General features: G+C 42.4%; 1 protein-coding gene across 4 annotated transcripts in view; it reads right to left on the bottom strand.

The window, feature by feature from the left end:
• Positions 1 to 15,728, bottom strand: part of mbd2 (methyl-CpG binding domain protein 2) — a 50,081-nt gene that overhangs the window by 14,948 nt on the left and 19,405 nt on the right. For 3 of the 4 annotated variants that reach the window (XM_078272165.1, XM_078272168.1, XM_078272167.1), the window contains 3 exons: positions 14,678 to 14,768; positions 14,398 to 14,575; positions 1,559 to 1,686 (listed from right to left, as the gene is read on the bottom strand). In XM_078272165.1, the coding sequence (XP_078128291.1) occupies positions 1,569 to 1,686; positions 14,398 to 14,575; positions 14,678 to 14,768 (387 nt within the window). In that variant the 3' untranslated portion in view covers positions 1,559 to 1,568. Of the gene's footprint in view, positions 1 to 1,553; positions 1,687 to 14,397; positions 14,576 to 14,677; positions 14,769 to 15,728 lie in introns of all 4 variants that reach the window. The other variant, XM_078272166.1, reaches the window with a different exon arrangement.

Here is a 15,728-nt window from a genome sequence, read left to right as displayed (position 1 = left end):
CATGGTCAAACCCTACACCCCAACCCGCCCACTCCGCTCTGCATCAGCCAACCTGCTTGCTGCCCCCTCACAGCGAGGGAGAACTAATCACTCGACGAAATTCCCGTCTGTTTGCTGTCCTGACCCCTAAATGGTGGAATGAGCTCCCTATTGACTTCCACCGAACGCTAAAAACATCTCAATCACAACAATCTCTTCCAACTATAATATATATATATATATATCTTGAAGCTGCACTTTCACATGGCTCTTTGTAGCTTTGCTTATTTAAAGCTAATGTACTTGCACTTACTACTTACTTTGGATAAAAGCATCAGCTAAATGACATTTAATGTATGGTAATGTACTTGTTGTAGTTGGTCAGCATTTGAAATGTCACTGAACAGGCAGCTAACCTGAGGGTAAAAACATAACGTCCTAAAGTGAGTTTATAAACTGTTGAGTACCATTAACTATGTCCACATACAGTACTTCTGCACTAAAGCGTTGCATATATAAAAAAAAACATCCCCCTATGTTTCAAATATCCAGGGACTCAATCTGTCTGAGCCAGAAGCTGCTGCGTGTTGCTGTTAAGGAAATGTGAGTGGTGTGTTGTTAGTTACTGTGATAATGATGTGCGCCTCATCTCACCTGAAAGCACGTTGTGTCACTATGACAACTGGCTTATGTTAGCTATCATCTCTCTAAACCTATATGCACCTCATCTGCACATTTGAGAGGGGCTCTTTTACATTTCTTCCACTCAGACCTGTTGAACACTGTAATATGATCATAATATTTTTTTTTACTTTTCTTCTAAAAGGAGTTAAACGTGCCCAACAAGGAAATGTCAAAAACCTTTTGGAACCCCTGTATGCCCTGTGAAGATGCCAGTTTAAGAAGAATAAGCTGCAAAAAAAAACGAAAAAACTGCTGAGGTAGGGCTGGGCAATATATCGATATTATATATATATATATATATGAGGCTAGCTCTCGTCTTAGATTTTGGATATCGTAATCAGAATCGCGAAGAAGTTTATTGCGACAAGAGCAACCCTACGTGGAATTTGCCTTGGTGATTGGTGCATACATATAAACAAACATATTAAACATTAATAAAAATTAACAAACAATACAAACCTATACAAAATTGCTGTTTAAGTAGTTTAAGCACTGTGCAATGGGCAGACGTATAGTAGTGTTGTCTTTTCCTGGTTTTAAAGGCTACATTACAGTAAAGTGATGTGATTTTCTGAACTCACCAGATTGTTCCAGCACTTCTATTATTTGCCTTTACCCACTTAGTTTTCATATGCATGGTACTGATGATTATCTAAAATCTCATTGTGTAAATGTTTGTGAAAGCACCGATAGTCAACCCTACAATATCGCCGCAATATCGGCATCGATGTGTTTGGTCAAAAGCATTGTGATATTTGATTTTCTCCATATTGCCCGGCCCTGTGCGGAGGTTTGAATTATGACACTAAACACATAATGAGATTTTTCAGATTGGTTTTCTTTCCGCTGCTTATTTTAGACATGACTTCATGATAACACAGTTCATCTACCTCACCTGTCTGTCTTCAGGCCGTCTTCCCCTGTAACAGATCTCTGGTGTTTTCGGCGGCCCGCGCCAAACTGTCAGCCATCAGCGCATCCTCCAGACTTCTCCTGGCCTGGTACACTTTCAGCTCCTGCTCCCTGCACACACAGAGGTGGGAGAGGATGTCTTATTATGGGTCCTATTCATGCAACTCAAACATCCAATCTTCCTGAACGCAACACGATTAAACAGAAAACTTAAAAAACCATTAAATTCCAGAAGAAAATGACATAAACCCCAACAATGACTCCTTTCTTTACTGTATGTAAAGTTTATTCTGAGGGTGGTGCTAGAGGAAAGGGAATGGTGTCATTTAAAGAGCCCCTATTATGATTTTTTGAATTTTCATCGTCTCTTAGTGTGTTATAGTTTTTTGTGTATGAATTTTGTGTAGAACAAACAACACATTTCACTCCAAATGGAGCTATCTCTCTCCCGCAGACAGCACTTTTTCTCAACTGTCTGAAAACTGCTTGCCCACATTCCTGTTTGAAATTCCTCAATTAGTGATGTCACTGATTGAGAAAGCCAGCCCAGTTTTTCCAAATGTGCTGCCCATAGGTGCTGCCTGAGCAAGCACAGCCCGCCCAATAGCTTGTTTGAATTTGATTGGCCAATCACAACAGAGTGGGCCAGCTGACCAACCAGAGAGGACTGGGCTTTTCGGGAAGGCGGGCCAAGAGCTCAGACAGTGTTTCAGACAGAGGAGCTGCAGCAATGGGCATTATGAGACACATACTGTTTTTTGAACATCAAAGCATGTGAACCTATTCTAGGAGACCCCAAGAGGACAAATATGATGCTGAAAAGGAGTATAATAGGGGCTCTTTAAATTGACAGAGTTCATCCTCTGGGGAGCAGGAATCAGATCCGGCAATCCCATGGCAATCCAGCCAGTAGTCTTTGAGATACATGTGGACAACAAGGCTTTAATGTACTCATGGCCTGTGGCTGTTTTTGTCTTATTTGGGGCACTTGATAATTTTGTTTTTGTTTTCAACCTGGACCCTATTTTCCCATGCCTTAGTGTCTAAATATACTTTAACATTGGTGCCTGACTATAATGTTCACAAAAAACTTTGGAATTGGTCCAGTATTGAGCGAGAACGCTGTAACCGGCAGCAGCGAAACTGGCTGCAATGTAATCCTGTGGGGCAAATGTGCATCGTCAATTTTGTCTGCTAAAAGGGCTGTTATTATTCTAAGTGTCTGACAACATTATGGAAAGGATTCCTATAGAGATAGAGCTTTTTGTTAAAGAGTAAGATCTTTTTTGTTTAACAAGAAACAGCTCCGAAATCGCTATCGCCAAACCCACCAGACTCCATTTAAATAAAGAGTACTTTTAGCGTGTATAGACCTTTTTCACGGCAGACATGCTGACGTGTCATAGTAGGAAAAGCACAGGTGTATTCAAAACCATTAATGATGGCTGCATTCCACTTAGGAGAGATCCTAGATGGAACTCAGTCCTCGTGAGGGAATCAACGAGTTCTAGGAAAGGGTTCCATGTCTCTAGGAATGTCGAGATAGAGCCTTTAAGCAAAGATCTGAGCTTCTCAAGCTTCAAATTGTCGAGCACCTCTTTAATCCAACAGTCGTGTGTGGGGGGGCGGGAGAGCCTCCAGTTGAGCAAGATCAGTCTCCGGGCTAGCAGAGATGTGCCCGCCTCAGTGCAACAGGGAGGTCCTTTTTAAGAGTTTTTAAGACCCCGCAGAAACCCTCTTCAACATAACATGAGTGTATCTTGCTTTGGATTAAACTGTCGGGTGGACTGACTGTTTGACCAAAAAGAAAAAAGGAAAAAAGAAAGCGGATGTACACATTTTGAGTTGTTAAGAATGTCGGCAGGTTTTTAGACAGACACAGAGATGTCCGATGCCTTAATAAATAAACAGCCAGACATACAATGAGACGTGGTCATAAAAAACAACATTTGCATCTGTATAATAACATGAAAAGAAAAAAATGTAAAGGATAAATAAATGAAAACAGGAAATGAATACAGTAAAAAGAAAAGTCATTAAAAACAAAAATAGAAAGATTGTAGGGATACTACGAGACAAAACAAAAATTCAAAAGGAAAAAGCTAATAAATTGAATGAAATGAGAGCTAAAAGAGAGAGAGAGAGAGAGAGAGAGAGAGAGAGAGAGAGAGAGAGAGAGAGAGAGAGAGAGAGATGTTTAAGTTTAAAGTAGCAGAGGAGGAGAGAGGAGGGAGAGGAGAGGAATGAGAGCGATTTAGGATGACAAGCACATTTAACTGGAGAGAGGGAGAGGAGGGAAGAGGGAGAGAATTGGAAATTAATGGAGGGGAGAGATAAGAAAAGGAGGAGGAGAGGAGGGGGGGAGGAAGGCTGGAGGGAGGGAGGATATAACAGAAAAAGAAGACACCGGTAGAAAGAGGAGGATGGGGATGTAATGGAAGCAGCGAAAAAGATTGAGACAGGAAAAACAAAGGCAGGAGAAAGACAATAATGCATTTTTGGAAGGATGGAGCAATGGCAGAGGGGGTGGGGAAGAGGTGGAAGGAAATATTGAAGGAAGGAGGGAAGAAATGAGTGAATGAAAGGAAAAACATAAGGAGGGAGGAAAGGAAGGGAGGATGGACAGTGTAAAGACGTAAAGGGGGAGAGAAGGAAAGGACTGAATGATAAAGGGATAGGATAAGGAAGAAGGACAGCAAGGAAATAATGGGAGAGAAGGACAGAATATAAAAGGAGTTAAGAAAATGTGACAGGATGATGAAAGGAATGGACAGAAAGAGTGAGCGTAAAAAGGTAAGGAAGTAAGGAAAAATAACGGGAGATGAAAACGGGAGGCAAAAGGAGAGAGAGAGAGAGAGAGAGAGAGAGAGAGAGAGAGAGAGAGAGAGAGAGAGCGTAAAGTAGGAGAGAAAAGAAAAGGAAGGGCTGGAGAGAAGAGGGAGGATGTGGTAATGTATTCCAGTGATTCTGCTGTAATGGCTTTGGCCAGCTGTTCTTTGCTACTGGACACACACACACACACACACACACACACACACACACACACACACACACACACACACACACACACACACACACACACACACACACACACACGGTTGGTGTGTGTCCCCACAGTGCCACCTGCTGTCAGGTTACAGTAACCATTTATGTGGTTTACAGGGACGCTGATCTGAGGACTGATCTTCTTAATCGTATCCTTCTTCTTTTATGAAATGTAAGCATTTATTTATTTCCATCAATTGCCAATACAGGGTGTGAAATATACATAGTGTTAGTAATAACCATCCTGTAGGTCCCATGGCTGCCAATACAAATAAAACTGAAAGAAAAAGAACTTGACAATCCCACTCCTCCAGCTGACCAGGGAAACGAACTTCCCTTTTCCTCCATCAATCATTCACTAGTTTTTAGGTTGACCTCCTCCCTTTAAGCAGCCATTGGTTTTAGTTCATTTTCATAAAAAAATAAATAAATAATCAAACTTGCAGTAGAGAGAGAGAGAGAGAGAGAGAGAGAGAGAGAGAGGGTATGTATGTGTATGTGTGTGTGTGTGTGTGTGTGTGTGTGTGTGTGTGTGTGTGTGTGTGTGTGTGTGTGTGTGTATGTGTGTGTGTGTGTGTGTGTGTGTGTGTGTGTGTGTGTGTGTGGGGGAGTTGCACAACAGCAGCAGCCAGCAGCAGGGACCAGTGCTGTGTGAAGGGTTTGCAGTGAGCAGCAGCACAGAACTGACTCCTCTCCAGGTAAGAAGACATTAAACCGTGACACGTTCACAGTCAATATTTTATAGCCTGGTCCTACCAGACTCTCGTACATTTCATTTGTACAGGGTGTCTGGCCACTCTCCGTTGACAAGTGTTAAAGGGATAGGAGAGAACTGGGACGAATTAAGCAGTTTTTAATTAAGTGTCATTTACAAAGACATCGTAAAACACTGAAAGCTAATATTTTGTCACTGGCAACCTACATCTGTCAAATCAGAGATGTTCACAAGTCAGTTTTTGCAAGTCCAAGTCAAGTCTCAAGTCTTTGAGCTCGAGTCCAAGTCAAGTCTCAAGTCTTTGAGGGGCAAGTCCAAGTCAAGTCTCAAGTCTTTTGCCTTGATTTCTGGTGAAATATTAACCTAAGTCTGTCACAGCATACGGATACAACTATAAAGATACAATTTGCATGTTCCCTGCATTAGCACAACACTTTGTGATGGTTAGCTTGTTACCTGTGATTATATATGCTAAATGTAACGTCTCTTTCACTCAAAAAAATAATGTCAAAGTGGAAGTCAAGAGAATAGTGGCAGCGCCACACCAGTTACAGAACAACATGCATCTCAGTGTCAGTCCAAATTACGCACAATAAGCAGTTTGAACTCACTGATGTAATGCCATTTATTTTCTAAGTGTTAGTAGGCTCAGTGAAACAGTGTTAAGTGTTAGTAGGCTCAGTGAAACTGAGTCCAGCGCGAGGGAGACCCGACTCAGAGGAGGAGAGGTTAGTGAGGCCAGAGTCTCCACGGCAGGTGACAGTGCACACGGATCCGCTGCGCCATGCATGGATGAAATAATGAAATAGTAAATAGGACTACAGTAACAGAAATATGTGCAGAATTAAGACAGTCAAGACGGCCCAGTGTTTGGTGGACCGGGTACACCTTGTTCACTTAATAGCCTACAAATCATCCACAGGATCAATTACGCATCACATGAGTTTGCCCACCCGTTTTGTTGTTTGTTCCTGGGGAGATGGATCCGTGCGTCCCGCCTCCTGTGCGCCATGGATGTCTGAGCCTCAGCAACCACTAACTATAAGATACAATGTGCCTGTTCACAGCATTAGCACAACACTTTGTGATGGTTAGCTTGTTACCTGTGACGATATATTCTAAATGTAACGTCTCTTTTCACATTAGCGTGTGAGTGACTGACCTATCTGGGTGGTTTTGAGATGCCTGATGAAGTCCGACGTTGTTGATCCGGCATCATTTATCTTGGTGCCACACACTTTGCATGTAGCTGTTAGCTTACTGCCATTGTTTACCAAGTTATTGAAAGCAAAACTAATGAGAAAAGGCCCAACTCCAGGAGGATTTGGTGTCACCATCGGCAATGCATTTTTTGATATGTGAGTGCGCGCACATAGGCGCATGCGTTACGTTGCACATTATGGCAAAGGGCAGGGGACATACAGCTCGTCATACATTTCCTCGTATATGCGCCAATAAAAGAAAATAGAAATACATGAATACATTTTGATTTTAAAAAGCAATAATTGCATGAAAACAGGTTGTTGACGAGTCTCGAAGCTCGAGTCCGAGTCAAGTCTAAAGTTTTTTGGGTCGAGGCGCAAGTCAAGTATGAAGTCAGCTGTTTGTGCGACTTAAGTGCGACTCAGAGTCCGAGTCTCAGACTCGAGTCCCCATCTCTGTGTCAAATACAGTTGCATTTTCAGCTCTGAACTGGCCTGGACGAATGAAACAGGCATGGGGGACGAAAGAAACATACAGTTTAAGCTATGTACACTTCCCACAACTTCAATATTTGGCAACATATCATGAATAGTACTTCAGATAGATGTTATTTCAGATAGATTGCTGCAGGGCTATACGTCTTGGTGAATGTCTGTTAACAACTCATTGCCGTCATCGTGAAGCACGTATCTCGCGGTTATGAAAATACCACGACACTATGCCATTTATATAGCTAGAATAATACATGTTTCCAATTACATAATGTTTCTATAGTACACAATGTTATTTCACTCTGTTCTTATGTGGGTAAGGCCACCGCACATCTAAATAAGTTCCCTTCATGACCTACAGGCCGTCAGTCTCCGTAGGAGAAAAAAAAAAAAACTGCTAATGAAGTTTACTTTTGACTATCAAAAATCGTTTATCGGCTGTAACTCCGTGATAAAAGGACGTAACAGGAAGGTATTTGGCTGAGCAACGGAGGTTAATATGTTCTATGTTTTGTTCAAATGATGTCTGTCTATGGTCGTTGCACTCTGAGAAAACTGGAACGTTTCATTCATCCTCCGTTTCAATCGTCCCGGTTTGCCCCTACTTCACCGATTTAGCATTGAGCTTTGTATCAGCAGAAACCCGGTACTATTTTCGAATGACCGTGCTTCCCTCCCTCATGTCCCCCTGAGACGAGAGATCTCTGTATTGTGTGTCTGATGACACAGAAATGTAGGGAAAAAACAAACTAAAACGTCCAAAGAAAATCGACAAAGACATTTGAAAAAGTGACAAAGAACTTCGGGAAAAGTGAGACAACGTCAAAAAGCGACAAAAAATGTCAGAGAAAGCTTCAAAAACTTGGTCAAAACAACAACAAAAATGTCCAAAAAAACCGACAAAAAACTTGTGAAAAGTGACTAAAGTGTCTGGAGTAGGGCTGTCAATCGATTAAAAAATGTAATCTAATTAATTACATACTCTGTGATTAATTCATCGAAATGAATCGCATACATAATTAACGGTGCCTGAACCAATACTTTTTAAGAAAGTAAAAAAAGAAAAGAAAAGAAGGGTACTAAACAACAGTCTGTGACATTAAAGAACGGCTTGTTTATTGCTAAGGCCATATGGTCAAAATTAAATGATTTAATAATAATGTATAACAATAACTTATTTCACTAGTAAATTGCTGTTGAACGACATAAACAACCACCAGATGGGAAAAGGACATTTACAATAACTTCAAATGCACCACGGGGCTGTAGTTTATCAGTTTCATTGAACGCACCGGCTGTGTTGTTTCTCCGACGGCAGCTGCAGATTGTTACATCCCGGTGTTGAATCCTCTACAGTAAAACACAGTCACACTTTACACCGTTTAGCGTTAGCTGTCAGCATTTTAACCGTGTTTAATCCAGATACTAGCTAGTGGTAGGCTAACGTTAGCTGCTGTTGAGTATAGTGTTAACTAGCGTCATGTGCAGCGGTGTTTGTGTTGTCTGTATCATCTTCAGAGCATCAGAGAGAAGAGCAGACATATCAGTGGAACCAGATTTCAGTAGCCAGGGTTGGCAGGAAGAAGATTTTTACAAGTAAATGTTCCAATTAATAATCCAGGCAGAACATTCTCGTCTCCCTCCTTCATTTTACAGTCCAATGGTGGCTAGAATGACTCCGGGTCAAACATCAATATGGAATAGATTAATCTGCGTTATTTTTTTTAACGTGTTATTTTGACAGCCCTAGTCTGGAGGTTTTAACTTTAAATTTTGACCCAGAAAAACTCAAAGTTGCACGGTCTACGGGAAGACAACACAAGGGTTAAAAACTTTAACTCAGTAGTAGTAGCAAGTACTGCCACAATCTACTGCCCTGTTGCTCCGGGGGTCCTGACCGGGAGGAACTTTTTCCTGGTAACACGACTAAAATTCAGTTTCGAGTTTGGTGACCACTGTGGAATCGGTTTTCTCCTTTCCTCCCATCAGGCCACACCGAGTGAAATCAATGGCTGCCGGGGGAAAGAGAATCAATCTAGAAGCTGATTGGATGGTGGAGGTAAATGTGATCTGTAGCTAATGCGCTTGTCCTATAACAGCAGGTGTGTTTAACAGGTGAAATGGATGGATCTGCAGATGGTGATCATTTTGAGCTGATTTAGCGAGTGTTATCGGTCTACCTGGATGTTGTTTTTGAATCACGTGTTTGGTTGTTAATTTCCCTGCGTGACTGTTGGCTTCATTACTCCTCATCTCTCATTGTCTGTCTCCTCTCTCATCACCCTCTCATTCTCCAATCTCTCTTGCAGCTTACGACTCCCACTACCCAGCATGCATCACGTCTTTTGCACTCATCTAATCAGTCTGAGGCTGGACAGGGAGACGCTGAATTCACCCACTTGCAAGGTTTTACCAGAGGGTGGAAAAATAAAAAATAAAATGTTACATGTCTGACGTGTTTCTGTGATATTAAACAGGTTTGTGCACACAGCATTGCTCAGCATACACACCTCATCACTGAACAATGAAAACACTTCCAAGTATGGAGAGTATTCCTTTAGGTGGACACCCTAAAGGCCCAAATGCACTGAAAGGGATAATAGACGCACCTCAAATGATGCTTCTATGGCGCACCGCAGGCATCAGATTTGAAGCGGCGACACCACACAACCAGCAGTCATTTAGAAAAGGTCGCTATTTAGGCAAATGTTTTGTATATTACAGATACCCCTATCAGCCGGGGCAGCAGACTTTCTTCCTTGACGGACACGGTTGTAACACCTCTGTCAACCCTGCAGTCACTTTTCATCACCAAACAGATGATTGCTTTTTCTTTTCTTTTTTTGCAGTGACAGCGCAGGTCACTAAAACATTATAAATATGTAGTTATAGTGCTCGCTCTTCATCCCCCACCCGCATAAATCGCTCATTATTCCTACTTATTTTTTTAAAAGCCATCACAATTATCTTAATCTTATCTGGTTCTCCATCCTCCACCAGCATTAATCGCTCATTATTTCAACTTATTTATAAACGCCACCACAATTATCATTGGGCTTTGTAAAGTCACTTTCACACTCTCAGCTGCCGTGACATTTTGCAAAGGTGTCAGCCAAAGGAATAATGAGCGTGATTCACACGATCATTAACATCCTCTGCTCTCGCGTTTCACCGTCAAAAAAATAAAAAATGAATAGAAGCTAGTTTGAGTAGCGGATCTCCGTGGTGTGCTCCACTGTGGCACTGCGCTGATTAACAATGACCACACCGACCTTAGTCAGTCAGTGAGACAGCAGAGAGACAGAGAGATGGACGTACACAACAGTTTTGGGCCGTAACGCGCCTGTATATACATTAATTCATATACATTTTATTTGGATCACATCATTACATAGCGTATTACAGTAATAATAGTGCGGCTGTAGAAAAAAAAACAGCTTCGGCCGTGCCGGGTCCTCATTTTGACGCTCCAAAATCAAAAGTCGTAGTAGACAAAATGCATTTGTTGCGTGTTCGGTCTTTTAAAACAATAGGTGTACTTCAAGTAGCTTTCAGTGCGTTTGGGACTTTTCAACTTTTTCAATTGGGAGACTCCAAAAGTTAGCCTGACTCCGCCCTCCTACGTACTTCCGCTCAATTTTCATTTTTCTTCAGTAAGTCGTCTGGGTTTGCGGTATATTCGCGAGTTTTCTCCGGTCAAATCTTCACTGGTCCAATCAGCGAACAGAGGGAGAGGCTGAGAACGATGACGTTGAGGTTGTGCGCTAGTTTGAGTTGTAGTTCTGTAATGGCGGCGGAGAAAAATGTGCGCGAAGCCATTCGGTCCGTTGTGGCAACGCTGCCGAATGTCCAGAAGTTAAAGCCCGAGCAAGAACAATCTTTTCTGTTGTGTTGGTGGCCATGATGTTGTGGCCCTCCTCCCCACGGGGTTCGGGAAAAGTTTGATTTTCCAGCTCGCTCCGTTAGTGGTGAAGGAGTTGGCTAAGGCGAACGCTAGCGATGCTAAGCCGACGTCACGACCGAACGTTAGCGATTGGTTATGGCAGATCCAGAGTGGCTCTGGGCAGATCCAATAGTTTTAAACTTCAAGTACCGGCCTTCAAGGAGGTTAACACTTGTCAATGGAGAGTGGCCAGACTCTCTGGACAAATGAAATGTACCAAAGTAGCCTGGATTCGACTTTATGCAAATAAGGAGCGGGCGCCCCGAAGCCCCGCTTCTCCAAAGTCCCCGCGACGCAATCAGAATGTATTGCTCCCATAGAAATGAATGGGACGCGTGGAAATGACGCTGACAGTGGACACGTACTATTACAAAGCAATATCCATCTAAAGTTTGCTAACATTAACCCTAACATTAGCCACCATAAGCTAATGGCCATACCAGACCAAGTACAGCTTGGGCAGCAAACTCCCTGTGTACTGAATTGAATTGAAAAAGATCGGGTCAATAAATCTTTCAAAAAGTTACATAGTCTCACTTTATCAGGTTAAAAGTTTAAGAAACTAGGAGCTCCAAAGACATCTGATGCACCATGATGGAATGTATCAGCATGAATACTTATCAATGACGATTTCCCCAAATCACAACACACACTGCAAAGGATAAAGGTTGACAGGAAGAATGTCAAGTAGGAAACATACAGTTACTGCTGAATAAATAACCCTTAAAAACAGATACATTCTTTCATGTACAAAGAAAGAAAGACGTATAGAGGGAAAAAAACTAGTAGTTTCTACCTTTGCCCTCTATCTTCTATCTTTCTATATCCAAAGAGTGCCAAGGGGCAGCAGCTGGAACCACATTAGCTAGCTTATCATCAAATTGGCACCATTAAAAGAATGCCAAATTAGCTATTAGTAGCTCCAGACTGCAATGTAAGCATCGAAGCGCAGATAACTATCACTGTATTACTGAGACGCTAAAGAGAAAAGTTAAAACCCTGATGATTCTCAGGCAAGTTCGGGAGTAGTGTCTTTTTTTCTATTAACGCTAAGCAGATTTATGGATGGTTCGTGACAGGCTTCAGAGTTATCATCGGAAAGTCATGATGATCCAGTCATCCGTGAGGAACTCGGAGTAGAGCCGCTGCTCCTTTGCGTCGAAAGGAGCCAGTCGAGCCCCATGGGCGCCTCCCTAGGGAGGTGTTCCAGGAACGTCCAGCTGGGAGGAGGCCTCGGGGGAAGACCCGGGACTAGGTGGAGGGATTATCTCTCCACCCTGGCCTGGGAACGCCTCGGGATCCTCCTGTCAGAGCTGGTTAATGTGGCTCGGGAAAGGGAAGTTTGGGATCCACTGCTGGAGCTGCTGCCCCCGCGACCCGATACCGGATAAGCAGACGAAGATGGATGGATGGATGAATGGAGTCATGCTGCATCTATGATATCATGTTCAGATGATGATATGTGTAACATGTTCGGATTTGACTGAGTTATGACTCCAGGAAAGAGTACAAATTCAAACTCAAGTTGAGGAAATTGAACCCTACTTAATGGTTTTAAAGTATTTGAATTGCCTCCATGAGCTGTCTCTTTTAGACCTCGCAGAAGCAGAAACAGAAACACATTCTCCGTCTTCTTTTCGATAAAAAATGTTGATCGCAGTGGCAAAATGTAAACATCACCTCCTGCTGAATTGTATGGGTGGGGAATACATCGAAAATCCTATGTATCAGGATTTGTTTTGGGACAATTTTTGAAACTGATTCTTTTCCCTAGAATCGATATTTTTTTGTGCCATTGATTCAACTGAATATTTTTTTTTTCTGTTTGTACAGTACTGCTGATGCCGACTATATCGTATCTCTTTCCAGCAAAACAGAGCGAAAGCAGAAAATGCAGAAGACCCACGTTATGTTCTCCTTCACAAATGAAATTAATGTCAGACTGACTGACGGACTGACATGTGATGTGCATTCTTCTTAGAAAATAATTTTGTTTTTAGAAATGTCTCATGATATATTGTCTCTAAAAGTGTATAATTCAACTTTTGTTTTTGGGAAAGAAGGAAAAGAAAATCGCAATACCAGTACTATCGATTCACAATACTTCTAGAATCCCAATACATGAAAATCGCAATACAAATTGAATTGGCACCCATGTGTGGTGAAAGAATCATATCGGGACCAAAGCATATCGTACCAGCTCTAGTGAATTGAGTGTTACAAATAGTTGTACAAATGTTAACAGTGGATAGCTATCGTGTTAAGACTAGGGTTGTTGGAACGAATACCAAAAGTCAAAATATAATTTGAATAGTAAAAAAAAATCAATACTATTCGAATGCTGACATTACTATACAAATGTGAATTTTTTTATAAATATGTTGGCTAACGTTAGCTAATCACCCTCTTCTCGCCTTGGCCTACCCGCATGTGTCACTCATGTCACGTCTTATGAACAATAACTTAGCGGGAGTGAGAAACACAAGGCATTGTGAGGTCTAAGCTAACGTTACGTACCGAGTAAAGTTAGTACAACATTACGGAGCTAACGTTAGGTACCGAGTTAACTTAGGACAAGGGGGAGTGACAGGCTGCGGCTGGAAATCATAACGAAGGACGGGAAATAGTTTTAACATGACTTTAAAATTGACATCCACCGAGCCAAAGTGCTTACGTTAACAATAATTAGCTCGTTCTTGTTTTCTAACTGCGTCGCGAGGTATAGTAACGTTAGCGTAGCTGGTAGCTTCATGGACACAGCTAAAGTGAATGTTAGCTGCCCTACAGCTGTCAGAGTTAGCTTCGACTTCATATATTACCTTCTAATAGCTGTATTCTCAGTAACGTGACAATCTGAAAGAAATAGGTTGCTTATAAATCACTAAAATAGTAGTGACAGCACCGTTTGGCTTGGTTATTGATGCAGTTAGCATTGTTTGTTACTTACCTAGCTAGTTCATGACAAACCGTTTCGGCTGTGCTTTCTAACATGATGTCATTGTGCTAACCGAGCACCGTTAGCATTTACAACAGAGCCGCTTCACTACACTTGTTAGATAATGTTTCATTACTGAGTTCTCTGTTGATTTGTGTTTGTCGCTGTGTGCGCGTGGTGGAAAATGAATGTAAACAAAGTTGCGTGCAGGGCTCCTCAAGACCAGGCTGATGTTAGAAGTCCCTCTAGTGGACAGAACGTGTAACAACAACCACATGCTTGTAGTGGTATTGACAATGCATAAGCCTGAGTAGTGTAGTACATATTACACATACAGGTGTGCATGGGTTTACTGTTTTACATTGATTGGAATGTTATCTGAGCGGCCTTGCCCTGGAGAGATAGTCTCTTCACTCAGAGAACCAAGGTTACCTTGTAACCGAACGAAATAATGACTAGTATGGGACAAAAAAAAGACCGCGTGTCTTACCGGATGTGTTCGTCAGTGACGGCGAAGGCCTTGCAGAGCGGCTGGGACGTGTTCAGCCAAATGGCCGGGTTCTTCTCGGCAGCCACGGACGTCTGTCCCGTTATCGGAGCAGAGCTCATGTGCAGAGCGCTGGCGATGGCCGACAGAAGAGTGTCATCGCTGGAGTCTGGACCGACACCTGCAGGGAGAGAGAGAGAGAGAGAGAGAGAGAGAGGTCAGAGGTCAGAGGGTCCGGACTGGAGCGGGGGGGGGTGTGTTCAGCTTCATGATGGCGACTTACTCTGCAGGCCTTTGGGCAGGTCCATGGTCCGCAGCACTTCCTCTGTGATGTCTGATGACCGCAGACCTTTCAACCTCCTCTCCCAAAACAGCTGCAGGCAGACAGACGGCAGGCACAGTTGAATATCTGCTGTGGACTGTAGTCTTAGGCGTCATTTATTAACCCAGCTTTAATGTTTTCTTAGCTTTTTTCAGAGTTTCTGTAGCTTTTTTCAGAGTTTTTGTCGCCTTTTTTGACATTTTTGACGTCTTTGTCATAGTTTTTTTTTACCCGATACCTGAACTTGCGCATCGGCCGATACCAAGTACTGATCCGATACCAGTGTGTCATATCTTTTATTATGTTTTAACAGCTTGTATGCTACTAACCCTGTATGGATGTGATAGGATTGTTATCTTTGTGGTACGGCCTGGCTCAGGTTAAACTTTTTGTGAAACATGAGTAAACACAAACAACAAACGCCATAGACCTTTCTTTTTTCGTTTGTCTAGTCTTAACGGGGAAAAGAACATGAATTGAACATGATTTCTTTCAGGGCTAAATAATGTGGTATCGGATCGGAACTCCAGTACTTACCGATACCAATACCAGCATTTTAGGCAGTATCTGAGTTTTTTTCCGATACTTGTATCGGTGTCGGAACATCTCTAGACTGTAGGACCTTTGTAGTTTCAGTTTAGTTTCCTTTATATCAGCCTCATTGACTACGTTTACATGCACATATTATTCCGGTGTTTCCCTTATTCCAAAAAAAGACAGTATCCCAACTAAGCTGTTTACGTGGCTAATGAAAATGAATATTCCACTAATATTCCCACTTACTAGCCTAGAAATCTAGACGCACCCTAGCGGCAGCTAGGGTCTGGGTGAGTTCCCAGACCCAACATCTGGATGTGGGTCTGGCTTTTCAGGCTACCCGCTTACATGTAGCCGTGCAAAATAGGATTTTGCCCAAAGTTTTCCACCGGTTGAGAACTTGTTTTGACCGTGTGAACGTGAGCGTCCCTTCTTTCATTCCTTCAACCACCTTGTTGGAAAGGTCGACGGTGCG

Source organism: Sander vitreus, chromosome 16 (assembly GCF_031162955.1).
Source record: "Sander vitreus isolate 19-12246 chromosome 16, sanVit1, whole genome shotgun sequence".
Taxonomy (NCBI): domain Eukaryota; kingdom Metazoa; phylum Chordata; class Actinopteri; order Perciformes; family Percidae; genus Sander; species Sander vitreus.
Note: the sequence above shows the minus strand (reverse complement) of the source record. Positions and strands in the feature narration are given on the sequence as shown.